The sequence below is a fragment of the Chelonoidis abingdonii genome, chromosome 1, assembly GCF_003597395.2.
Source record: "Chelonoidis abingdonii isolate Lonesome George chromosome 1, CheloAbing_2.0, whole genome shotgun sequence".
Classification (NCBI taxonomy): domain Eukaryota; kingdom Metazoa; phylum Chordata; order Testudines; family Testudinidae; genus Chelonoidis; species Chelonoidis abingdonii.
In genome coordinates, this window is record NC_133769.1 from 107,375,921 (window position 1) to 107,401,462 (window position 25,542).

General features: G+C 42.9%; 2 protein-coding genes across 3 annotated transcripts in view; one reads left to right on the forward strand and one right to left on the reverse strand.

Annotated features, from left to right (window-relative positions):
- PARPBP (PARP1 binding protein) overlaps positions 1-11,708 on the reverse strand; it is a 103,300-nt gene extending 91,592 nt beyond the window's left edge. Inside the window, exon 1 of the mRNA XM_075068860.1 lies at positions 11,559-11,708. Coding sequence (XP_074924961.1) covers positions 11,559-11,708 — 150 coding nt within the window. The remainder of the gene's footprint in view (positions 1-11,558) is intronic.
- A 1,917-nt stretch (positions 11,709-13,625) lies between these two features.
- The window catches only part of NUP37 (nucleoporin 37), a 31,725-nt gene continuing 19,808 nt past the window's right edge, over positions 13,626-25,542 (forward strand). The window contains exons 1-5 of one of the 2 annotated variants that reach the window (XM_032781943.2): positions 13,626-13,732; positions 17,430-17,641; positions 20,805-20,929; positions 22,471-22,543; positions 25,388-25,482. In XM_032781943.2, coding sequence (XP_032637834.1) covers positions 17,480-17,641; positions 20,805-20,929; positions 22,471-22,543; positions 25,388-25,482 — 455 coding nt within the window. In that variant the 5' untranslated portion in view covers positions 13,626-13,732; positions 17,430-17,479. The remainder of the gene's footprint in view (positions 13,733-17,429; positions 17,642-20,804; positions 20,930-22,470; positions 22,544-25,387; positions 25,483-25,542) is intronic. The other variant, XM_075068872.1, reaches the window with a different exon arrangement.

Consider the following 25,542-nt stretch of genomic DNA (forward strand, 5'->3'; position numbering starts at 1 on the left):
CATGCAAAACTATATTTATGAGCCGATGTGGATTAAGGTTCCTGCAGCCCTGGGTCAAAGCACATGGGAGGCCCCTCCACACCACTTTATGCCTGCAGTCCCAGCCCATTCCGCTTCTTCTGCCTGTAGTCCAACCCCAGCCTTACCCCATTCTGCCCCGTCCTCCATGGCCCCACCCCTATTCCACCCACATTCCTGACCACCCACTCCAGCCCCGCAATCTGTTTGCTTCTTTCTGCCCACCCCCACTGCAGCCCCAAGACTAAAAAAAGCTTTGCTCCTCTGCCACAGCGGGGAGTGAGAACTCCCCCAGTCCTGAGGCAGCAGCAGGGAGCGAGAGCTCCTCCTATCCCAGGGCCACAGCGGAAGTCCCAGCGCTGGGGCTTCCCCCGCCCCACCAGGGGTGCCAATTTTTCCAGGGGCCCCCAGACATGGGCCCCATTGGACCACTGGATAATCCGCCACTGTTTATGAGAGTAGTCTGATTGGCTTCAAACAGGAGTATTCACATGCAGAAAGTTCAGCATGTGCTTAAGTGTTTGTAGTATAGGTTTGCAGCAAGGAGGCCATGTGCATTCCAGAAGTAGGAATCTGCACTGACAATTTTTGGAGGAAACCCCTACCTTTAAAATATGCATTAACAGAATACTTGAAACAAAGTACCCTGTGCGAGAAGGAGCATGGGTATCCAAAAAGGTAAATTAATTTTATTTTTCTATAATGTAGTTAATACTCCAAGTCTTCATTGTGAAGCTGCTAGGGTTATTACACCCACATACTCAAACAAACCAACAAAAGAAATAAAATGAAAATTTCAGCCACCTGTGACAGGGTATACAAACCCTACATAGGCAATCAGTGGTTAAGGAACTACTCTAGGCTCAGCCAGCCATACCCACCACACCTGTAGGAAATGCTTCAACTGAAGGAGGAGTTAAAAGGCAGGGGAGCAGCTCATTTGATGGCAGACCAAGGAGGAAAGCAGACCTGTAACTCCAGCAGTGAGCTGAGGGAAAGGCAGAATCTCTGCCCGAAAGGTCTTTCCATGAGGGAAGAGAGGATCTGCTACAGTCCGAGAGGGAAGCATTCCCCTCTCCTTCCCGTATGGGCTCCAAGTTTTGTTAATTCCCCTTTACTTTGTTTGGGCTACCCCAGCAGGGGAAAGCCCTAGGACTGATCTGGCCCAGGAGAGTGGGCCACACCTCAGGAGGAGGCAGTTGCTGCCTGAGAGAGTAAAAGTTAAAAAAACAGGGATGTTTAGTCTTGAGACGACGACTGAGAGGCCTGATAAATCTTCAAATAAGTTAAGGGCTGTAGTAATAACAGTGATCAGTTGTTCTCTATGTCCACTGAAGATAGGAAAAGTAGTAATCATCTTAATCTGCCACAAGGGAGATTCAGGTTAGATACAGCAGGTCCCTGGTATATGTTGGGGTTGTGTTCTTGAAAAGGGCAACAGATACTGAAAGGACATATACCAGGGACCCGCTGATACAGCAGTGGGGTAACCATGAGGGAACATTTGGGGTGAGAGGGCAATAGATGCTCAGGCCAGGGATCCCAGAAAAATAGGAGGTCCTGTAAAAAAAAAAAAAAAAAAAAAAAAAAAAAGTGCGCTACCACTTTGCCCGCCATGCCGGAGCATGGGGTCTTGCCCTGCTCCACCCACCCAGCGCTCCAGCTAGGGGCACAAGGTCAGGTGCTTTCTCCGCTCCACCCAGGCTCCAGCATCTGGCAGTTTGTTGGCTTGACTTTGCTCTAAAATCAGGTATTTCTGATTTTCACCAAAAATCAATATGGTTCTGACCACTGATGCCTAGAACACTCCCTGAGGTTTTGGAATCAGATGTGCTGTTCCAAAGCTATCATGTCACATACAGAGAAAACAGTGTACAGCCTCACTTTGCTTGGCCAATGATGAGGAAGTTATGCAGGGTGGAAGAACGAATTGCAACTTCCTACAGAAGGTTCAATCTCTTTCGAGCCAAGGTGCTGGGGGAGTAAGTTCCAGTGCAGAGAGTCCTCAAGGAGAATGCTCTACCAGTATGTTCTGTGCGTAAGTTATGGTCACCAGCAGCAAGTTTCTTTGTTCTCAGTTGTTTGTTCCTATTAGTAGATTCAGGTCTGGTCTACACTTGAGTTAGGTCAAAGGAACCTGCGTTAAGTTGATCTGTTAATGTATGTGTCCACGCTACCAGGTCATTTACGTTGACTTAAGTGGCCTCTGACGTCAACTTCTGTAATCCACCTCTGTGAGAGGCGTGAAATTTAGTTCAATTTTCATGGGCCGACTGCAAGGTAGTGCAGATGCAGCATTGTGTAATTTGACTTGATTGGCCTCCAGGTAGTGTCCCACAATATTCATCTGTGACCGCTCTGGAGATCATTCTCAACTCCGCTGCACTGCAGCCAGGTACACAGGAAACAGCCCCTCCTCTGCTAAAGCCCCAGGAACTTTTGATTTCCCATTTCCTGTTTGATCAGCTTTGGGAGCGTGCCAGCTTGAGCACAGTGGATCATGGAGACTACATGCCCCAAACGCGCTCCAGCCTGGTCTGCACAGGAGGTGTTGGATCTCATCATTGTTGTGTGGGGAGAAGAGTCTGTACAGGCAGAGCTCCAATCCAGCAGAAGAAATGTCGACATCTATGCAAACATCACTCATGGAATGTGGGAGAAGGGCTACTTGAGGGACACACAGCAGTGCCATGTGAAAATAAAAGAAGTTCGCCAAGCATATCAGAAGGCAAGGGAGATGAACAGTCATTCTGGTACTGAACCCCACAAATGCCAGTTCTACAACGAGCTGCATGCGAATCTCAGGGGTGACCCAACCAGCACCCCCACAAGCAATGTGGACAACTCACAGGTGTGAGAGTCTGTGGACAACAAGGAGGATGATATGGTGGATGAGGAAGAGGAGGAGGAGAATGGGAGGCAGGCGAGCCATGGATCCATTCTCCCCAAGATCCAGGAAATATTTTTACCCTGGAGCCCTGTGGGTCCCAGGACATCATGATGGCCAACCATTATGCCAGGGAAGGCACCTCAGATGAGTATACAATTACAATGGAAGTTCAGTTAAACTTTAGCAGGCACACATATTCACAGTAAATATGCAATACCACTGAAGAACAAGGGAGGTGCTGTGGTTCTCTGCTTACAAGAGGCAGTTCCAACTACGCTGAGGCTGGCCCCCAGAAAAGACTATTTATGTGGACTGGGACAGCCCAGGAATCCTCCATGGATCTCTCTAGGAAACTTTCATGGGGGCACTCTTCAATCCTTTGCAGGGTAGTCTGATTTCTTTCACCATGGTAGGACACTTTCCCACGCAACTCCTGAATTAATTCTGCCAGCATCATTGCAGGACACAGCATAGCAGCATATGGCCCAGGTCTATACCCAGATGCTGGCAGCATCTCCTTCCTTTCCCCCTCTGTTAGCCTCAGGAGACTGATATCACATAGGGTCACTGTGTCAAATTGCCGGCACTATTTTGATGGGTCTCGCGCTCTCTCTTCTTTGGGGAGGGTTCAGGGCACCATTTCTTGCCTCTGCAGTGGAATGTTAACTGCCCCACTAGTGTCCTAAAGCAGGGGAGTGGAGAGGGAGGGACCTGGGCCCACCCTCTACTCCAGGTCCCAGCCCAGGGGCCCTGAGAATAGTGGTAAACCATTTGAACTGACACTTCCTTCCCCTGGGCTACTTCCCTCTCCTGCCCTTCAGCTTGTGGGGGGCTTCCTGCCCTCCCTCTGTACAAGCCAGGTACTCCTTTACCTAGGGTCTTGGACTTCTTAGCTCACCGCAGCATTTCTCCAAACTGTTCTCTGCTTCCCTTCAAACTGTTCTCTGCTCCAGCACCAATTCCTCTCTGCTCCAACTCCCACACTGTCTGATTGAAGCAGGGGTTTTTATCATGTGACTGGCTTCAGGTGCTCTAATTAATCTATAGCAAACTTTCTTCCCCTTACAGGGAATAAGGCTCCCTTCTAACCCTCTCTTGCTGCCCTCTGGCTATGCTGTATCACAATCACCTAGGAGAAACAGGGGAAGTTCTCATTAAAGGTGCTCTTACATGGGGAAAAAAGGGCATGTAGATGCATCCTGGCCCCCACGTTCCAGATCACCAAACCATGTGGCCACTAATGTGCCTTTACTGTGCTCAGCAAATAGTTTAAAGTGGCTGATAAAGGACTGAGGCCCCATATGAGAGATTCCACAATTTGGGAGTGAAAACGTTCCCCTCCACCCCATTCGTAAACAGTTTCCCATGGTTCGATGGGGGAGAGCCATTGTTCGATTAGCTACCTGTCCTCTCAACATGAGCCTGCCATAAACTTCATTAAAGGTGCAGTCACCAATGACCCAGAGGTGGCACACTCACCATGGCTGGAGCAGCAAAACAGCACAGTGAACAGTTACGGATTCCATTATGTTATGGCTTGCACCTACTATAATAAGGGTGGTTTTTTTTAAAACAGCCTTGCTATGGAAACAGTTTTATTCATGTACAATCACTCCTTTATTTTTTCCCCTGACAGCTGGAAATGTGTCCTTCCGGGTGTCATCAACACCTGAAAGCAGTGTGATTAGAAGGAGAAAGAACATGGGAGGACATGTTCACCGAGATAATGAATGCCTCCAGGACAGCTGACAGAGTTAAGAGCATGGAGGATTTCACTGGCTGAGAAGTTAGACATGGAGAGCAGGAAAGCTTCCAATGAGCGAGAGTGTGCAGCGCAGGATGAGATGCTTTGGATTATGAGGGACCAAGCAGACATGTTGAGGTGTCTGGTTGAACTGCAGGAACAGAAGCAGGAGGGTAGAGTCCCTCTGCAGACCCTGGTGGACAGGCAGACAGCATTGCCTGGTGCAGAATCACCCTCCCCCAAGCATTCCATTAGGCGTGGGCAAAAAGTCCATTCTCGCTTTCACTTAACTCGGGGAGGGAGGAAGGTACAAGAAACAGAAGGCACCCATTCACAGACCTTTGATGGTCTGGAATGCGGTGTTACGTTACACAGCTGAAAATGTTTCTCCTGTTCCAACTGTACAACCCCCTTTCCCCAAGATTAGCTTTTCTTTCTGTTCTCCCTCTTTACTTATGTTTGTTAAATAAAGTAAATAGATTCAAGAAAAAAAATGTTCTTTACTGAGTAGACTAAAGAATCGTGGGCTTGGGTAGGGGGTTGTATTCACAGGGACAGTAATACAAGGCAGGTGAAGATTTGGGAAAGCACAATGCACACAACCAGCTCACATTACTGTGACTCATTATTGAAATGGATTTTCAAAGCCTTGCAGATATGCATTGCCCCTTGCTGTGCACTTATTGCCCTGGTGTCTGGCTACTCAAAAATGACTGCCATGCGATCTGTCTCAACTACCCATCCCTGTGGAAAATTTTCCTGCCTCCACCCCCGCCCCCGATATTATGGAGCACACAGCAGGCAGCTATAATCATGGGTATGTTCTCCTTGCTAAGGTCCAACCTTGTTAGTAGGCTTCTTCAGCACTCTTTCAAATGACCAAAGGCACAATCAACCACCATTCTGCGCTTCCTGAGCCTATAGTTGAACTGTTCTTTACTGCTGTCCAGAGGGCCGGTGTATGGCTTCATGAGCCATGGGAGCAAGGGGTAGGCTGGGTCCCAGAGGATAACTACAGGCTTCTCAACATCGTCAACGTTAATTTTGTGGTCTGGAAAGAAAGTCACAGATTGCAGCTTTTTGAACAGACCCAAGTTACTAAAGATGAGCGTGTCATGCATCTTTCCTGACCATCCTATGTTGATGTTGGTGAAATGCCCCGTGATCTACCAGCGCTTGGCAACACCATTGAAAAAGCATCTCTTTCAATTCATGTACTCTTTGGCAAGGTGGTCTAGTGTCAAGATGGGGGTATCGCCCCAAATGCAATTAGGGAACCCTCTCACGGCAAAACCATCCACTATGTCCTGAACATTTCCCAGACTCACTACCCTTCATAACGGAAGTCAATTTATGGCCCTGCACACTTGGTGCACAGCAGCTCCCACAGTTGATTTCCCTACTCCAAATTGATTCTCCACTGACCTATAACTGTCTGGGATTGCAAGCTTCCAAATAGCAATTGCCACTCACTTCTCCACTGTCAGAGCAGCTCTCATTTTTGTGTTGCTGAAGTGCTGGGCAGGGGAAAGCTCTGCACAAAGTTCCTGGAAGGTGGTCTTCCGCATTCGAAAGTTCTGCAGTCACTGCTCATCATCCCATATCTGCAAAACGATGCCGTCCCACCAGTCAGTGCTTGTTTCACGGGACCAAAAATGGCACTCAGAGTGCAGCTGCTCTGTGATTGCCAGCAGCAACTGTGAATTGTTTCCGCCCCTGCCCCCCCAATGGCTTCCAGCAGGGCTGCTTGCAGGACATCACTATGTTCCACGCAGCGGGTCCTACTTCGCCTCTGGAAATACTGCATGAGAAGGCATGAGGTGTTTGAGATGCTCACAGCAAGAGTGCACAACTGAGTAGGCTCCATGCTTCTGGGGTTATGACATACACACAGCAGTTTGAAGGCACAAAAACCACTGGGTCGCTTCTGTTGATATGAGGGAGGGAGCACAATGCATCATGGGATGCCAACGCTATGTTCCCATTCTCCCCTCCGACAATGTTTTGGTCCAATGAGGCATTGCACATACTTCCCAAAATACACTGAGGCAAATTGCCCTTTGGGATAGCTACCCACAATGCACTGCTTTGTGCATCAATGCCGGCGCTACTAGTGAGGAAGCAGTCCATCGAGACAGTGAGCATGGTGTGGCCATGCACAATCGACTTCATTAATTCAGGGGGCTCGAGGTCATATTAGATAAAGTCAACTTAATTTTGTAGTGTAGACAAACTCCAGTATAGTTCCTACTGGACCACCTTCTTGAACAATGTTTTACTCATTTTACATAGGTTACTAAACCTTTAAATGGCAGTCATATATTAACATTTTCAATTGCTATGAACCAGCATTGGCTTTAAACCTCTGACCTACTAATAAAAGAAAATGGAAATAACATCTATTAACATACTGTATTGATTAGGATATGTCAGTACTACTGACATGAATGTTATTCTGCAGATTATAAATTAAGGCATCTTATCTGAAAAAGTATACATACATTTTCTAAAATATTCCTATTTCAAAATTTTCCATGTAAACCCCTTCATAAGGCTAGTCACTGTGAAACCTTTACCCAATTAAAACAGCAGTAGATAAGTGTTTTCTCACTTTGTTTTGAAACAAATTCCTTCAACTGTAACTAGTTAAAATAAGACTTCAGTGTGATAACTCAGCCCAAACCTTCTCACTAGATCAAGAACTTGCAGAGATTAAGTGTTTATATTTGTGTTGTAAAAACATTTTAAATCCAAATAAAAATGCACTTCAGATATCCATTTCCATGGTCAGGTGCCCACCATGACAGTATATTCTATTATTCATACAACCGATTGTGAGAGTCTGTGGTTTTAAAAAAAAAGAGTCAGAAAATGTTTTGCTAGGAACTCATGCCAGCTGGCTAATATCTGAAGGAAGTTCAAAAAGTTCAGTGCCTTCATTCTGTGATAGACATCAGGAAGATTCTATTTCACAAGCATAAAACAAGGAGAGCAAGGTTTACACATTTTAAAAGCACTTCAGTTGTACTTTTTACTAGTATGTTATATCACACATACTCTCTTAGGACTTTTATTAGAGTCTTTGTTCAATCTAGGATTAAATCTTAATTATTCAGGTTTTAGAGGGTTTTTATAAAGAGACTTCACAGGTACTGCAGGTTCTTTCTAGGGCTAACTAGTTAGCAAGGCAACGGCTATTATTGTAAAAGTTGTTTAAGGATAGAAAGAGATGCATGTTGCAGCCCTCTCCCTGGCTGTGTCCTCCGAGCAGATGGTCACCATTTTGCTGTATTGGGCCCAACCTTTGGATCCCCCAGAGCTTCAATATAACTGTCTGAGCAGCAGCCAAGTTGTGTTTAACTTGGGCCTCTCAGGCATACCACTGAGATGCTGATTCACTGCCTGGCACCCCTCCTTGGCATGAAGACTGCAAAATCCCAACTTCTATCTACCCTCAGACCATCCTGAACTTCCCAAGCCAACCCAGTAGTTTATGCATTCTATCTAGCCCCACAGGCACTCTGGATTATAGTTTAACTTTTTGGGGAACACATGTTCCTTTGAGGCTTTGCGCACACACATACACACTTGCACTTTACCCAGAAAGCACAAGAGTTAGAGCTATGCGAAACAAAGCTTCTGAATACTGTCCCCCTTAGACTGGTTTCACCCCTATTGTGAGTCTCTGAGTTTGGTTCAAGTCCTAAGGGGGGCCAGGTCTCTCCTGCAACCATTTTTTCTGCTGAGATTTCTGGTTCTGGCAATGACATAGCTCCCCTTGCTGTTTCTAAAAATGATATGCTCTTTTAGCAACAATTTTTCTTTGGTCCTGTCCTTCTGCTAGGATTTTTTTTCCTGCAACCTTGTATGGGATTGCTGGCAAAGAGCTGTTAGAAGTCAAGAGATCTGCCTCTAACTCTAGGGTAGAGCTAATCAATGTTGATGACTTCTTGATGGCCATGGTTCAGTTTCCCAAACATTGCCTGTTTTCTGCTATAAAAATAGAAATTAAATCCACTCTGAAGGTTATAATTAAATGCTATAAAACAGAAGAATTCATATTCATATCAAACACAGACATGTTCCGCAAACTGTCACCATGCATGATCTTTGAGCTTTATTAAAACACTGCTTTTTAGTGTTTATTAGTATTGAAAATATTTCATACCATTCTAAGTAATTAAGTTATGTACCAATAAAATACAAACATCTATTACTTACACGTTGTAGGATCACACTTTTTGTTTCGGTCCTCATGGAGATATTTTAAAGAAAAAAGATGAAACCTCAAACAAGACAAAGTACAGTTCTCCAAGTTACTTAATGGGGATTGAGTTTACACAGTAGCTTTGAAGTGAATATAATGCAACAAGATTTACTTCCTTTGCGTGAGTGAGGGCACACCAGATCACTCCCACTAATATCATTTAACTAGGCACTAAAAAATAATCAAAAAGACAGACAACAGTGGATGGACTTATCATTCACCTCAGCCAACAGACACCCTTCAGCGAGAAGACTGCTGTATCAGTGGCACACCCTGGTCAGACTGACCTACGTGGGCTAAGCCAGTACATCATCTTTCAGGGTACAGTCCTGGCCACAGGAGTAACAAAATTCTGACCTCTCCAGCCAGGTCCAAATCTGGGGCTTCATTAGGAGAAGTGATGGAAGAGGAACAGAAGAAGAGGACAAGAAAAAACACACTGTCTTCTCCCAGTGGATAAGACACAAAAACAGCTAATTGGTGCATTTGCACCGAAGCCTCCCTTTTAGAATCCCGATGCGTAAGCCACAGAGGAAGGCCTGATCTACACTACAGAGTTAGGTTGACATAAGCGGTCTTCTGTCAACCTAACTCTGTAAGCATCTACACTATCATGTTGCTCCCATTGTTGTAAGTTGACCACTAGACCGACCTAAAAACTACACCTCTGCTATAGGTGTAATGCTTAGGTTGATGTAGTAGGGTAGTGTCTGTGTACACTGCTTAAATTGCCTGTTGCCAACCCGAATCCCACTACCCCTGGGCAGCAGGGCTCCAGCTGTCAGTGCCCCCACAATGCCCCACTTAAATTGGTGCAAGCACTCCTGGTGAGGCACACACCACCACCAGACGAAGCATAATGTGGACACAGAGCCGATTTAATTACTGCAGTGGCTACAGATCGACCTAACTTAAGTTGACTTAATTTTGTAAGTACAGGCATGCCCCAGTACATGAACTAAGGGAAGACAGGTAGATGTTCCTCCACCTAACACTCCTGTGGGGCCCAATCCAGAAAGTGTATTCAGAACTCACCAATCAGATCAGGCCCCTATAGCGTGGACCCCAGAGTAGTACTATCCTGCGCTGGTCAAATCTGGCCACTATATGGGTTTAATACCCAGTCCGCCTCTCCCTCAATGTGAAGAGGATTAGGCACACTTGTGGTAACCAAGCTGAGATTTTCCCCAGATACCTTAATCAAACACATACTGGTTTGGATTAAAACATAAAATAAGTTTATTAACTACAAAAGGATAGATTTTAAGTGATTTATATTGGATAACAAGCAGATTACCTAGCAAATAAATAAAACACGCAAACTAAGCTTAACCTATGTAGTACATCGGATATGAATAGCAAATCCTTGCCCTAAATGATGATACAAGCAGGCTGCAGATTCTTAAGGGGCAAACTGCATTGGCTTACAGCTTGGAATCCCCAGGTGCTCTATTCACAGACTAAAAATCCCTTTAGCCTGGGTCCAGCACTTCCCCCAATTCAGTCTTTGTTCATCAGGTGTTTCCAACAGTCTCTTTGGGTGGGGAGTTAATGAAGAACCATGATGTCACTCCCCTGCCTTAAAAAACTTTTGCATATGGCGGGAACCTTGTTTCAAAGCTTGGTTCCCATGCCAGTCAGTGGAAAAACCCTGATATCCCAAGATGGAGTCCAGCACCATGTGACCTGCTCACATGTCCCTGTAGTGCTAAAGCAGCCATGAATCAGCGGCTGTTTCTAGCATCCTTAGGAAGGCTCCTCCATCCCCACCCTGGTGGGAAATAAGCTTCTAAGACCTATTGTTTTTTCCTAATGGCTCAATAATTGAATGGGTCCTTCCCATTCAGCCATCTAGACTGAGAGCCTTTTGCCTAGTGGGCATTCTCCAGGTGTAAACACATTTGTAATACAAATGTATAGTCAATATTCCTAACTTCAGATACAGAAGCAATACATGAACACAAATAGGGTAATCATATTCAGTAAATCATAACCTTTCCAATGAAATCTCACATTCAATTTATGCAAGATAAGTAATGATGTCATAACCATATCATAATATTACTATAAAGAGTTTGGGGTACAGTGTCACAGGCACCTAACACCAAGAAAGGGTTTGCCTCTGAGAATCCCAAGCAGAGATAGGTACCTACCTCCAAGAGAAGAGCAGGGCTTAACACACATCGCTCAGCTTGGCACCTCAGGCAATGAGCCACCTAGCATCCTGGCTTTTGTGAATCCCATTCTAAGTTGCCTCTATCTCCCCCCATGCATTGTACAGTGGCACCAAACTCAAGCTGTGTAAATCCCAGTGATTTTCTAGGCACCTGAACGTTAGGTGCGGCAACACTCAGCATCACCACAACCGAGCTCCTTTGTGAATCTACCCCCTAGTGGCCAGAATGAACATTGATGGGAGAGGGAGAAATTGAGAAGTCACACGAAAAAAACAAACCTCAGAAATATTATTGTAATACCGAAGTTGAGAAATTAGGCATATAAAATTCAGCAAATTAAATCCAATGTTTTAAATTGTGTGCCTAAAGTTAAGGCTCCTAAATCTTACTAATACCTAAATATAGCAGTCTGATTTTCATAAGAACTGATTGCCCACCAGCTTCCATTGGCAGATCACTAACCTGTTTATTGACTTCAGCCATTGATAGCTGTAAAGCCATCATCATGCAGTCTGCACCACAAACAGTAGTCCTTTCTGAGTCTGAAAATAAGCACCATTGTCTTCTAAAACACTTGATCATATTTACGATCTTTTGCTGAAAGGTAGCCATACTCCTGATGTGGAACACAGAGAGAGTGAATTAAGTCTATAAATATAAATGCAGTGTTAAAACCATCATTTTCTAATTAACACTTTGGGGACAAGGCACCCCACATTTATCACTCTCTCTCCATTCTCGTTAATCCTATGCAATTGCTGTGATTTATTCCTCTGACTTGTCTCAACATAGTGCCCCCTCCCCATAAAGAAAACAGAATACAGAGTTTATGCAAAAAGACTACAGCAGTGGTTTTCAGACTTTTTGATCTGAGCCACCCCTTGGAGTTAAAAATTTTGGTTGCATCCTCAACCCAGACAAAAAGAAGCAAGTCAGGGGTGCAGTGGAACACTCCCTCCCCTAGCCTCATCATGCTGGGCTGAAGCCTGAGCCGCCTGGCATCACTGCTCGTCCCCCCCAACTCCCCAAATGTTCCTCTGCGCCACTGTGGGGTGGGTGGTGGGGGGTGTCCCACAGTTTGAAAACCTCTGCTTAAGGATAACCACTCGTTGTAGAAGGCTAAGCTGTATTCCCTCTCTTCTTCTATCCCCCAGAAGAGAAGTACTTCTGGTGCCAAGGCACTTGCATCATCCATCACCACCTCTAGTTCTGTCTGTACAAAATCATCATAGAAAGTGCCAGACTTTGGGTCTGATCAAGTATATCTAATTCAGCATCTAATGCAGCCAGCACCAGATGCTTCAGAAAAGTGTAAGAACTCTGCAATAATCAGAAATGCACCCGACATTAGATCTCATCATGATCTCAAACAATTTGCCATCAGCTTAAATCCTGAAACATGGGTTTAATACTAACTCCACTATTCTCGTTATTCATATTAATAGCCAAACTCTTTCTGAAGCTTGCAAAATTCTTGGCCTCATTGACTTCCCGTGGCAATGTAGTCTTCCATTTAACTACATATTGTACGAAAACTATTTCCTTTTTTCAGTTTTTAATTTGCCACTTTTTAATTTCATTGACTCCCCCCCTTTTTTTGTATTATGGGACAGGGGAAACAGAAGCTCCCTATACCATTCATTTTTATATGCTTTTATCATGTCCCCTCTTACTTGCCTCCTAAAGTAGGCAATCCCAATCCTTTCAATCTGTCTTCATGAACATGCTTCCAGGCCCTTAATCATTCTTATCACCCTTCTCTGAACCCTCCTCTAACACTACAACATCCTTTCTGAGACAGGGTGACCAGTCCTGCTCACAGTATTCCTGACACGGCTGCACCTTCTTGTTGTCCATAAAAATTGAAACTTTTAACCCATGTTTAACTTTTAGGCAACCCAGGCACGTGCCTACTGTGGCTAATTGGAAATCCAGCGGGGCGGGGGGCGGGGGTAGAGGACAGAGTTAGGACGGTGCTAAAAGCTGACACAGCCCATGGAGGGCGGGAGTCACCGGTGGCCCCACTCCATTTCAAGCCCCCGGGCTCGGCATCGCCCTGTCACAGCCCGCTAGGCGAGTTAGCCCCAGCCAGCCACCAGGCTGCGGGGCCCGCGGGAGAAGCGAGAGTCCGCGCAGAGACTCCGCCCGAGCCAGCCGCAGAGACTAGCCCTTCCGGGGGCAGCTCGAGCACGGCCCGGCCCCGCCCGAGCGCAGTGGTCACGGCCGCTGCCCGCTGCCCTAAGCCGTCTGGGCAGGGCTGCTGGCGGCCCGCGTAGGGGGCAGCGCCGAGAACCAGACCAAGGGAGACTCCAGCCCCAGGCACTCGGCTGGGCCCTCCCCCCAACTCCCCGACTGTTTCCGCCACCCCCGTCTCCTCTCCCCGCGGGAGGGAGCGAAGAGTTACCTGTCCTAGCTGGGGCAGCTCGGCCGATCCCTAGCTCAGAGAGAAGCGGTTGGTTGCCTAGTTACCCACTCGCACGCGGCCCGCCGCCGGAGGTTTAAATTTAAATCTCCCGCAGCTGCCCAATCAAAGAGCGGGCAGCCTCTGACCCGGAAACACAAGGCACTAGGACCGGAAGTGCCTGCGAGCTAATACAAACTCTTAGCGGGAGAGACCTCGGCAGGGAGGTGCAGATGTACGTAGGTGGTGGTGCGTTGTGCCGCTCGGTGCCGGTAGCCGTCGCCTGCTGGGGTCCAGGTCTCTGCTCCCGTCGGGGCCGGGGGAGAAGGGTCCCCGTGGAATCTGCCCTGTCTGGGGCTCTCTGGGTCGCAGCCCTTGGCCTTGTTCTCTGCATCCCCACCCCCGTTGTTTGCTGCTTGCTCCCCTCGCCCGTGTCTCCTCCAGGCTTCGTCCCTTTCCCAGCTGTGTTCAAGTAGACCCGGCTGTTGGGTGTCCCGTGTGCCCAGGGCGCGAAGTAATGTCCTGCTGCCAGCCCCCACCGTTAACAAAGCGTGAGCCAGGCCCCAGATCGGCAGTAGATTTGGGAGGAGGGTTGTCTTTAAATTCGCCCTGTGGGTTCTGAATCTGTCGGATGTATTTGGCTCGTGGTTTTCAAGGTTCCTTCCCCGCCCCCCTGCAGCCAGAGAAACTTGCTTTAGATGAGAATCCAAGCTTTTTTGTTTGGCTCCAGGAGCTGGGACCTTAAGAAGAATACCAAATAGGGCAAGATTTCTCATAAAATCACGACTTAGCAACACTAGTAACCTATCTCCTGCTGCCTTTTTTTGCCCCACTGAGATGATGAGTTCCCACTCTATTGGGTGATAAAATTTGTTATCCTTATAGATGGGGAAACTAACATAGAGGTGACCAAGGAAACTCAGCCAAAAATATTCATAGATTTTTCTCCCAGTGGGTGATTTCTTGCTTGCTTTAAGTCAGCGCTTTAAATCTTCTTTCCTTACCAATTTGTTGATGCTCCTAAGTAACTAGATGCTTGTTTTTGTTTACATTCAGCACTTTGATAGGCCTTCTACAAATCTTAATTATGTGAAAAATGGTTTCTTTTAATATCAGATGTGGAATATGATGTCATCAGTCATGCTTTTCAGTATAAGAAGAAGAATCTAAGGAGCTGTGAGAAGCATAGGCCTCAACATTTGCCTTTTTCCAGGGGGATAATGGAGGGGAGCTCAATAGGCCAACTATGACTCAGTATCTGTATCGATATAACTAGGTGCTTACGTCCACCAGACACATGCATAAATATGTTGATGCAAGGCAACTTACATCAACCTCTCTTCATAGTGTAGAACAACAGGCATTACAATTCTGTTTTCTGACATTTATTTTGCATTTCTACGGTATCTTTTATCCAGACATGCTTGTAATGCCACACATAAGCAGCACCACTAAAATGTAGTAGTCCAAGAGTGTGGCAGGGAAGATTTTGTCCTTTACTCCTGTGAAAAGCTCCCTGAGATATCTAACATCCATGCACGTGCTTGCTGAGGGATCTGAATATGTTGGAGATGTGAGGATTCTTCCTCATCAGTGTTAACTGTCGAATGCCAATGGACTGAATAAAGAAAACTGTTGTGAGCTCCCTGCAACCACCAGTTCTACAGCAGATCTGAACTAGTCATACACAAAAAATTCAGTGGACATTTTGGTTTCATCTGGTTTTAGAGCTTTATATTTAGGGAATATCTTTATTGATTGCTGGCTTATTGAAGGGTGGACATGGAGAAAGTGTTAAAAATTGGTTCCATTCTGAAAAGTGACTTCAGAAAAAATGACTATATATTTTCAAAAGTAATTAGGGTTGTCGATTAATCGCAGTTAACTCAGGTGAACAACTCAAATTAATTGTGATTAAAAAAATTAATTGTGATTAATTGCAGTTTTAATTGCAATGTTAATAAAATACCAATTGAAATTTATTAAATATTTTGGAAAATATTTCTACATTTTCGTATATATAATATTCTGTGTTGTAATTGAAATGAAAGTGTATATTATTTTTGTTTACAGACATTTGCACTGTAAAAATGATAAACAAAAGAAATAGTGTTTTTCAGTTCCCCTCACACAAGTACTGTAGTGCAATCTTTGTCGTGAAAGTGCAACTTATAAATGTGGATTTTTTTTTTTTTGTTACATGACTGCACTCAAAAACAAAACAGTGTAAAATTTCAGAGCCTACAAGTTCACTCAGTCCTACTTCTTGTTCAACCAATCACTAAGACAAACAAGTTTATTCACAATTAAGGGAGAGAATGCTGCTCTCTTCTTATTTACAATGTCACCAGAAAGTGAGAACAGACATTGCATGGCACTTTTGTAGCAGGCATTGCAAGGTATTTACATATCAGATACGCTAAACATTCGTATGCCCCTCATCTTTGGCCACCATTCCAGAGGACATGCTTCCATGCTGATGACACTCATTTAAAAAAAATAAGTGTTAATTAAATTTCTGACTGAATGAATTGTATGTCCCCTGCTCTGTTTCACCTGCATTATACTATATATTTCCTGTGATAGCAGTCTTGGATGATGAACCAGCACATGTTCATTTTAAGAACACTTTCACTGCGAATTTGACAAAACACAAAGACGGTACTAATGTGAGATTTCTAAAGATAACTACAGCACTCGACCCAAGGTTTAAGAATCTGAAGTGCCTTCCAGAATCTGAGAGGGATGAGATGTGGAACTTGCTTTCAGAAGTCTTAAAAGAGCAACACTCGGATGAGGAAACTGTAGAACTCACCACCAAAACAGAAAATCAGCCTTCTGCTGGTGGCATCTGACTCAGATAATGAAAATCAACATCGTCAGTCTGCATTGCTTTGTATTGTTATCGAGTAGAACCCATCATCAGCATGGATGCATGTCTTCTTTAATGATGGTTGAAGCATGAATGCTCACTTTCAGTTGAACAAGAAGCAGGTAGCATTACCTCCTGCAAATGTAAACAGACTTCTTTGTCTTGTATTAGGTGACTTGAAAAATACTGTTTCTTTTGGGGTTTTTTACAGTGCAAATACTTGTAATCCAAAAATAAATATTAACTGAACACTGTACACTTTGTATTCTGTGTTGTAATTGAAACCAGTATATTTGAAAATGTAGAAAACATGCAAAAATATTTAAATTGTGTTCTATTATTAATAGTGCGATTAATCACAACATTTTAATTGTGCAATTAATTGCGATTAATTTTTTAAATCACTTGGCAGCCCTAAAAGTAATATTAAACAAACAAAAAATGAGCATTTTAAAATATTTAAAATGTTTAAATTGTTTAAACAGTTTTAAGTGATGCTGCAGTCATTATTGCCAACACCAAAAGAAAATAAGTCTGAGTTGCTTACGTGTCCCAGTGACTTTCTCATCAAGTTTGTCCAGTTTATAAGTTTAAAAAAATAATACTGGGACCTTCAAACTACCAACCCTGCAAAGGCAGCCTGGGAACTGAAATTATAGCTGTTTATCATCATTGTCAATAATAAAGATTCTGCAGGCCAAGTGCCCTCATTTACATCTGGTCAACCCCAATTGTGTTCACATCCTATCTTCAGCTATAGGTATGCAAACCTATTGCATAAATATGAATTAGAAGACCATGAGGTTGCAAAGGTGGCCCTACAGTTGGGAACGAACAATTATCTCAATGATGTACAAGCCAGAAAAGAATTCATGTCAGGAAGTTGTCATCTTAGATGACAATTTCAAGAGTAGAACTGCATTCTGACTTTTAAAATATTGATTCCAAAGACAACCTCTTCTGTTTTGTTGTTGTATCTGCTGATAAACTAATGTTGTATTTTGATATACTACTGTGGCAGCAAGTTCTCTAAAACATATATATTTATTTTGATATATAGCTCCATACCCTACAGAAGAAGTTACTTCTGTGCTAACTTGATTTTTACCAATGAAGATGAAGCAAGACTCTGCTCGAAATGCTACCTACACTGTGGATTGTGAGGATTATGTGCATGTGGTGGAATTCAATCCATTTGATAGTGGAAATGTAGGTTCCCTAATTGCATATGGTGGCAATAATTATGTAGTTATTGGGACCTGCAGATTTCAGGTGAGTATATGTTTTTATCAAAGATTTTTTTAGTTTACAATATTTAATAAAGATGAATTAAAAGACACTGATAAAATAGTATGTTGGAACAAACACACTTTTACTCTATTCGTAATGGGTCTAATATATATTTGCCAAATAGCTCTGCTTCACACAGAAACACATTGTAACTGAAATTATAGATCTCTGTGAGGTTTTCATTCTGCTACTACAAAGTTTCATAATATCATAGTTCACAATGAACAAGATTTACACTGAACATTACTTGGAAAATAATCTTTGTTGCAGCATCTCTGAAGATCCTAACTACTACCTGAAAAGTTATGCAATTCTGAGTTCACACTATTCTTTGTGTAATTGGGTATCTACTGTGCATCTACGAAGTGCTGTGTTTTATCTCATTCTATTCAACTTTTTCTTTAACACCAATCTGAGTCCTGATCTGTATTTTAGGTACCTATTATTAATGATTTGTGTCCATGTTAAGTTTCTGGCTAGCTCCCAAAATACCAGAGATTAATTAAATTATTTTTGCTTCTAAATGAGTTATATTAAAATACTGCAATATTTCAGAAAATGGTATTTTGAAGGAAAGAGTGAGCTGTTGTCCTGTGTGGTACAAATATTTTGCATTTGTGATTTTTTTCTCTTAGATCTATTTGGCTTTTTAAGAAATGGTTAGGCCTGAAATGAGGACCTAACTTTGTGATAAGTAGTATATAGTTCGCAAGGTGCCCTTTTCTTTACCAACTGACTCAGTGATAAAAATTATGCTATAAACTAGTGATTACTTTTAAAAGGGTCTCAGATAAGAGGGAAAAATTTTGAAGTATTCCTAGCAAACGTGGCAAAACTCCACAAAATATATCAAATGAATGGCACTCACATGTTTAAAATTCTTATACTGCTTTATCTGCATTGAAATACAGAATTTTACAAGTAGAAACAGTTTTATTTGACTATCCTCACTCTGAACATCTCTGCATACTTACTGTTGGCAAATAGCTGGGTAAAACTTTAAGATATTATTCTGTGAGCCCATAATTTTATAAATAATCAAGTAATACAAATTGTTTAAAAAGGAGCATACAGTTTCTTATAGTGTTGGGTTTCTTTTTGGTTTATGTGCTTGAAAACCTGTAGGGGAACCTTTTATCCTTGAACCAAATTTCTAAAATTTTTGCACTTGGCTGTGTGTGATAGGACACTAATGCATATACAATAACAACATAAAAGCAACAAAGAGTCCTGTGGCACCTTATAGACTAACAGATGTATTGAAGCATAAGCTTTCGTGGATAAATACCCACCTCGTCAGAAGCAACTCTGTTGCTTTTTACAGATCCAGACTAACACGGCTACCCCTCTAATATATTCATAGGATTTTTTTTCTTTTTCTGTCAGTAGCTGACACAGTACAGCAGTACATTTCTAACAGTTTCTGTAGTTAACTTAGATACTCTTTACTACATAGTTCAGGATTTACCTTTATTTTATCTGCTGTATGATAGCAGTTCTCCACACATTTAACAACGTTCAGTAACTAACTTGGAAACTAGTTAGCTTGGAAAACCTACTACATACTATTGACCTTATGGTGCTTTGACCTCTTTCTTAGCTCTTGTCAAAGGTTCTAAATGGGCAACACTTGAAAATGATATCCTATATGTACTCAAAGATCAGATGCAGTACAAATTTTTCCATATCCTCCACAGATTTCAGGTACATTATTTGAAGTTCCTATCTCTGAGAGTTAGTCTCAATATTTTTGCCCATTCAGAGTTTTACCTTTCTGCTGAGACTGCTAACAAAGATGTGACTTGCACTGTTGGCTTTGTGATATGCTTACTTGTTCACTAGAAACTGGATGGAGACCAACCACTCACTTATGTATCACAAGTTACTGAATATTATTATTGCTGTTTATATTGTAAAATTGCTCAAAGTATGATTTTTTTGCCACTGTACAAGCATATCGAAAGACACGGTCCCTGCCATGAGGAGCTTACATTATAGAAAAGCAATCAAATACACCTCTACCCCGATATAACTTGGTCCTCGGGAGACAAAAGATCTCACTGTGTTATAGGTGACTCCACGTTATATCAAACTTGCTTTGCGCCCTCCTCCCCGTTCCTTGTTCCCTGACCACTCTCTCCAGAAATCCCCATCCCTAATCACCCCCAGGACCCCATCTCCTACCCAACCCCCCATCCCCTGACTGCTTTGACCCCCATCCACCTCCTGCCCCCTGACAGGCACTCACCGGCAGCAGTGGGAAGCAGAGCAGCCCGAACTCAGCCCGCTCCACTCTGCCAGCTCCCAGCCGCAGCGCTCCGCTTCCCGCTGCCAGTGAGTGCGGGGAGGTTGGGGAAAGGATTCCCCCCCCTCCCCCCGCACTCACCTGCGTCAAGAAGCGGAGTGATGTGGCCCCAGCCCGCTCCGCTTTCCTTGCCTCGGCCCCAGCCATGTCACTGGGGTGCGGCTGGGGAAAGGTCCTGCACTCACCGGCAGCAGGAAGCGGAGCACCACGACTGGGAGCTGGCGGAGTGAAGCTGGCTGGGGTAGGGCTGCTCCACTTCCTGTCATTGGTGAGTGAGGGGAGATTGGGGAACGGACGCCCTCCACACTCACCTGCAGCAGGAAGCGGAGCGCTGCGAATGGGAGCTGATGGAGTGGAGCGGGCTGGGGCCAAGCTGCTTCGCTTCTGCCGCTGCTGGGGAGCGCGGGGGGGGGATCCCTCCCCCCAAGCCCCCTCCCCCAAGCAACACGGCTGGGACCAGGGTGAGGGAAGCAGAGTAGGCTGCTCCCGGGCCACTCTGGGACTGCGGGGCCCCCAAAAGTGCCCTCCCACAGCTCCTGCCCCCCTGACCTTGGGTGGAGGGGAGCCCCTGACTGCCCTCAGACCCTCTGCCCCTTATCGAACCCCTCGGCCCCAGCCTGGCTGGGCACCCTTAACACGCTGCTCGGAGCATCGTGTGAGAGCTTTACCACCTTGTATGCGAACCCGCCTTATATCAGGTCACTTTATATTGGGGTAGAGGTGTAGTAGTTTTGGGTCACCACAAGACTTAATTCACACTAATCTAGAATTTAAGGGCTTGTTTGGAGGATCAATAATAGCATACCATTTTCTGTTTATTACAATGTTTTATATATTTAGGAGGAGGATGCAGAAGTTGAAGGAATACAGTATGAGACCTTAAGAACATTTCATCATGGGATCAGAGTCGATGCCATAGCATGGAGTCCAGAAACCAGACTGGATGCTTTACCTCCCCAGATAAGGTATTTTAAAAACATTTAAGTTCTGAAACAACTTTTTCTTTTGTCTGTCCGCCTTTTATTCCTTAATGCAAAAGTAAAGTTAGACTCTTTGAATGAAATCCTAGCCCCACTGGAGTCAATGGCAAAACTCCCACTGACTGCAGCGGGGTCAGAATTTCACCCTTTGACTTTAGTTAATTTTTACTTTTTTCAAAGAACCATTCAGTTGTGAATTAGTCAAAATAATTAATATGAAAGTGGGTGTAAATAAAATGTAATGAACCTTCTCTGTAGTTTATCTAGAAAGAACACTGCTAGGGACTCTCTGTAATGCCCTATTCTACAACAATAAGTCTGCATTAGGACTGGATGAAATTCTCTCTCTGGTACATGCCAGTGTCATGCAAGAATCAGATGTTATTTGTAAAACCACAGAACTGTGGGACTACAGTAAAAGAGTTTTAAAACCTAGTTTTATGCTTTTATTAAGTCTGAACAAACTGTTGACCCTTAAATAGTAGTACCTGTTTAACAATTAGAAGTACTTCTAATGTTCAAGCAGTGTTTCAAACATGGTGTTTAAATGCCAGATCTGATGTTTGTTAAAAATAAAATGTTTAGTGTTAATATCATTCTTCTATTTTAAACCGCTACTAAAGCATGCTAGAAATTGCTTTATGAACTTACATTAGGATCTCCTTCAATTACTATTATAAATGTTTTAACTTCTCTAGCCATTTGACCACCACTGGTAACAATAAGTGCAAATGCTAATTATAATTTACTATTTTCAAAGATTTCACAGTTGATTCATTATGTGACTTATTTGGTTGGGCAAAATGGATAGTTTTCTTTCAACATAAAGTATCCCTGCCACCTGACATGCAGCTACAATACACTTCATTCCAATTAATACTTTAAAGACTGTTATGTCCAAAAGGGAAATATAATATTGTGGAAGAAGGAAAAGAATTGACAAGGATTTGTAGGGGTCTTAATGCATGTCAGTCTGTTAGCAAGAGTTAGGCCAGCTGTAACCCTAATGACGTGAGATTTGTAGAAGCGAGGATAGTGTGAGGCGAGTAGGAAAGAACTGTGTGAGAAGTTATCACGACCTTGCACTGATAATCAAATACGTAGACTGGCGCCCAGAAGTGAGGAAAATAAAATAGCAGGATAGCCCATGTATAAACAAAATGCAGCTGTTGCTCATTATTGTCTGTATTATTGCTTGTTATTGTCTATAACAAAGGTATAAATGCTTGCTGTAATTGTTTACCTGTTGAGAGACCTGTCCGGGACTGGGGTGGCCCAGTGTCCTAGGGCACTCCCTCCCTCTATTGCAATTGCTGGAGAAATAATAAAGTATTTGATTTTGCTGCACCCAAACGAAAAAGCGAGAACTGCGTTTTTCTCCGACATATCTAGAAGCATTTTCATTTTCAAAAGCATAATCTGAATTTCCTTTTGAAAATTGAAGTGAATCTTTAACTTAAGTTGGGATGGAAATTTTGCAAGTGAGAAATGATTAAAGGGCTCCCTCCCCCTTCTGATTATTCTAGATTTTGTACTGCAGCTGCTGATAGGAAGTTAAGGCTATTCACTTCAGATCTCCAGGATAAGAATGAATATAAGGTAAAATACACATTATTAGAATTTATTTTTATCTTTTTAGCCTCTAGTAGAATTTAGTCTGAATGCTTTATCCCCTAACCTACATGTTGTATTAAAAGCTAGCTAACTGTAATTGTACTGTAAAATAAATATCTACTATTATGATCCGCAACATTGAATGTGTCCTAATACCTGGAAACATTTAATCAACACATTAAAGAAGGAACGGTCTGTATGCAACGAGTAATTGCAATTTATTCCTGTTCTGTACTTCTTAATAGAAAAGAAAAATGACTGCATAACTGAATTTAACACAATTCTAGAACAGCAAGTAGGTAATTATTTATGCTTGGACTAAAATGAGGCAAGGACAGATTGTCAACATGTGAGCTTGAAGTGGGGAAGTGAAAAGATTTTATTACATACTGAAAGCTGGAGGCAAAAGTTCATACTAGTGTTTTTAATATCTGGGCTTTCTTTAGGAATGTTCTGTAAAGGAAAGAGTTAGCGAGTGAGTGTAAATTAGGGATACAGCATAAATGTTTATTTTAAAATGGTTGGGAAATCATTATTTTTTGTTTTCATTGCAACATTTAAGATTCTCCTTCTATAATCATCATAATTGAAAGCATTAATACAGAAATCAGTGGTCACTTATACCACAATTGTAGACAATTCTGAGAAATACATTCTTAGACCAGCAGTTGCTTTTTTGTGAAGCCATATGAAAACAAACACATATTTCAAAGAATGTTTATAAATGCATTAGTCTTTTATTCCATTTATTTAAGGCTGAGGTTCTCCATCTGGAGAGTGCGGAATGTATTCCCATGGCTGGGAGGTATGTGAGAAGCCGCTCTTGCCTTCAGAGCTGAGTGGGCTGGAGAGCGGCAGTTGCTGTCCTGGCACCCAGCTCTGAAGGAAATAAGTGTGGCATGGTGTAGTATTGCCATCATTGGGTGCTGCCTTAAGAGCTGGGCACCTGGCCAGCAGCTGCTGCTCTCTGGCCACCCAGCTCTGAAGGCAGTGCCGCCACCTGCACCAGTGGAGAACTTATACATCTGCTTTAGAAACTTGTCTTGTGAAAATTTTATCTACAGTCAATTTTTGTAACGCCTAAGTGACGTAGGCTCCAAAGTCCCCTTTCAAAAGTGACTTTAAGCATTTTGGGCTTCTGAAAATTCTACCTTACATCTTGATGCATAATAGCATTCTAGTTCCTACACTTATTGTGTAATTGACTGTGTAGTGATTAGGGCATATAAACGTTCAATTGAAATTCAAGAAAAATTTGCTAGGAAAATCGACACTGCTGAGAACTACATTTATTTTTTCTCATCAGCATTTTCATTTGTGATGTATTAACCTGTCAGTTTTATATTTTTATAAAATATTATGCATTTTTGCTTTATAAATTCTTTCATTTTTACTTATTGTATTGTACCTTGATCAGGTTTCAGCTCATCTGCCTTATGTATGATGATTGATTTTCTTCTGTGTGTTTAAACAGACAATGGAAAAAAGCCATAATTCAATCAGTAAAGAACCAAAATGAGTATGGGTGTTTGGAATGTAAACACATGTGCACTTGAAGTTGCATGCACCACCCAGCAGTTCTGTAGCATGTGTATACACTCCTGCCCCTAGATCCAGCACTTTCCTAAAAGGAGGAGAGGCTGCAGCTATCACTGTCTTTACTGTTGTGCCACTCTTGATCCACCCTCCTAAGCCACCTGACCAGTTGCTCCTCCTCTGTAAGCAAAGGAGCATTGTGTCAAAGTTGCTGAAAATGCCATCCAAGGGAATTTATCTGTTTGTTCTGAAAAAATTTTTTTTAAAGGCGAGAACTTCTGTAATACACAACACAGTCCTAAAACATGTTATAGATGCTCAGAACTTGTTGAGCATCCAGGATCAGACCAGCCTCATGTTTGGCTGTTTTTTGAGGTGTTTTTTTTAACTTGATACCACAGTTTCCTAATGACATTTGATTGGAAACTACCTGTTGCATATAGCTGGGTGTCAAAATTACAGTGGATGTATGGAGGACTTTGATTCAGCATAGTACACATTTTACACACTAAGGGACTTTGTAGAGATACACAAAACATGCAAAAGCAGTTAAAGAATAGGATTAGTCAGACTGTAACCACTAAGCCATTTTTGTTTTTTAATAGTAAGCCTCATTTGCATTTGGCACTTTTGGAAGGATTTCACAGACTATAGTCTGATATTACTGTCTTAGAGGAAAACCTGGTTTGATCTAATTATCAGCAAAGAACTGAAAGCGGACACTTGTTAAATTTTCAAACAGGCACCGTTGGGCTTTCTCCCCTGCTGCTCCAAACACTTGGTAGAGCTCCCTGTAAACATCTGTTAAGCTACTTCATTATCCTCCTTCATGCTCCTCCTTAAAACTCTCATTTACGGTGAAGCCCATCAAAAATAACTTAGAACAGTTAGACTGCTGGTGTGTAAGATCACTGTCTACCACACTGACCAATACTGTCTCTTTTCCTTGTTCTCCCCCATCTGTGTAGATGTGTTGTATCTTGTCTTAAAGTTAGACTGTAAACCCTTTGGGGGCAGATGTTATCTTTCTGTATTTGTAGAGCACCTAGCACAATGGGGTTCTGGACTGTTACTGGAGCTTGCAGGCACTATGTTAATACAAATAATTAATAATGGTATAAGTTTTTATTCCTAACTTTAGACCCCCAACTTCATTTTAAATGTATATGCTTTCCCTGTAGCAATTCTCAAACACATTGTAGAAGCTTCTGGAATGCTCAAATATTGCTGTTTATCAGAATTATTATTTTTTATGACCTCAGTATGAAAATATTTCTTTGTTCTGATTGACAGATCTTTGATGGCCACTCAGATTACATTAATGATCTGGTGTTTGCCCCTAAAGAAGGTCAGGATATTGCAAGTGTGAGTGATGATCACACCTGCAGGTATGTATTCTCTTCACAGTGCGATAGAAATCCTGGACTGCCTTAGATGGCTCCAGTGAG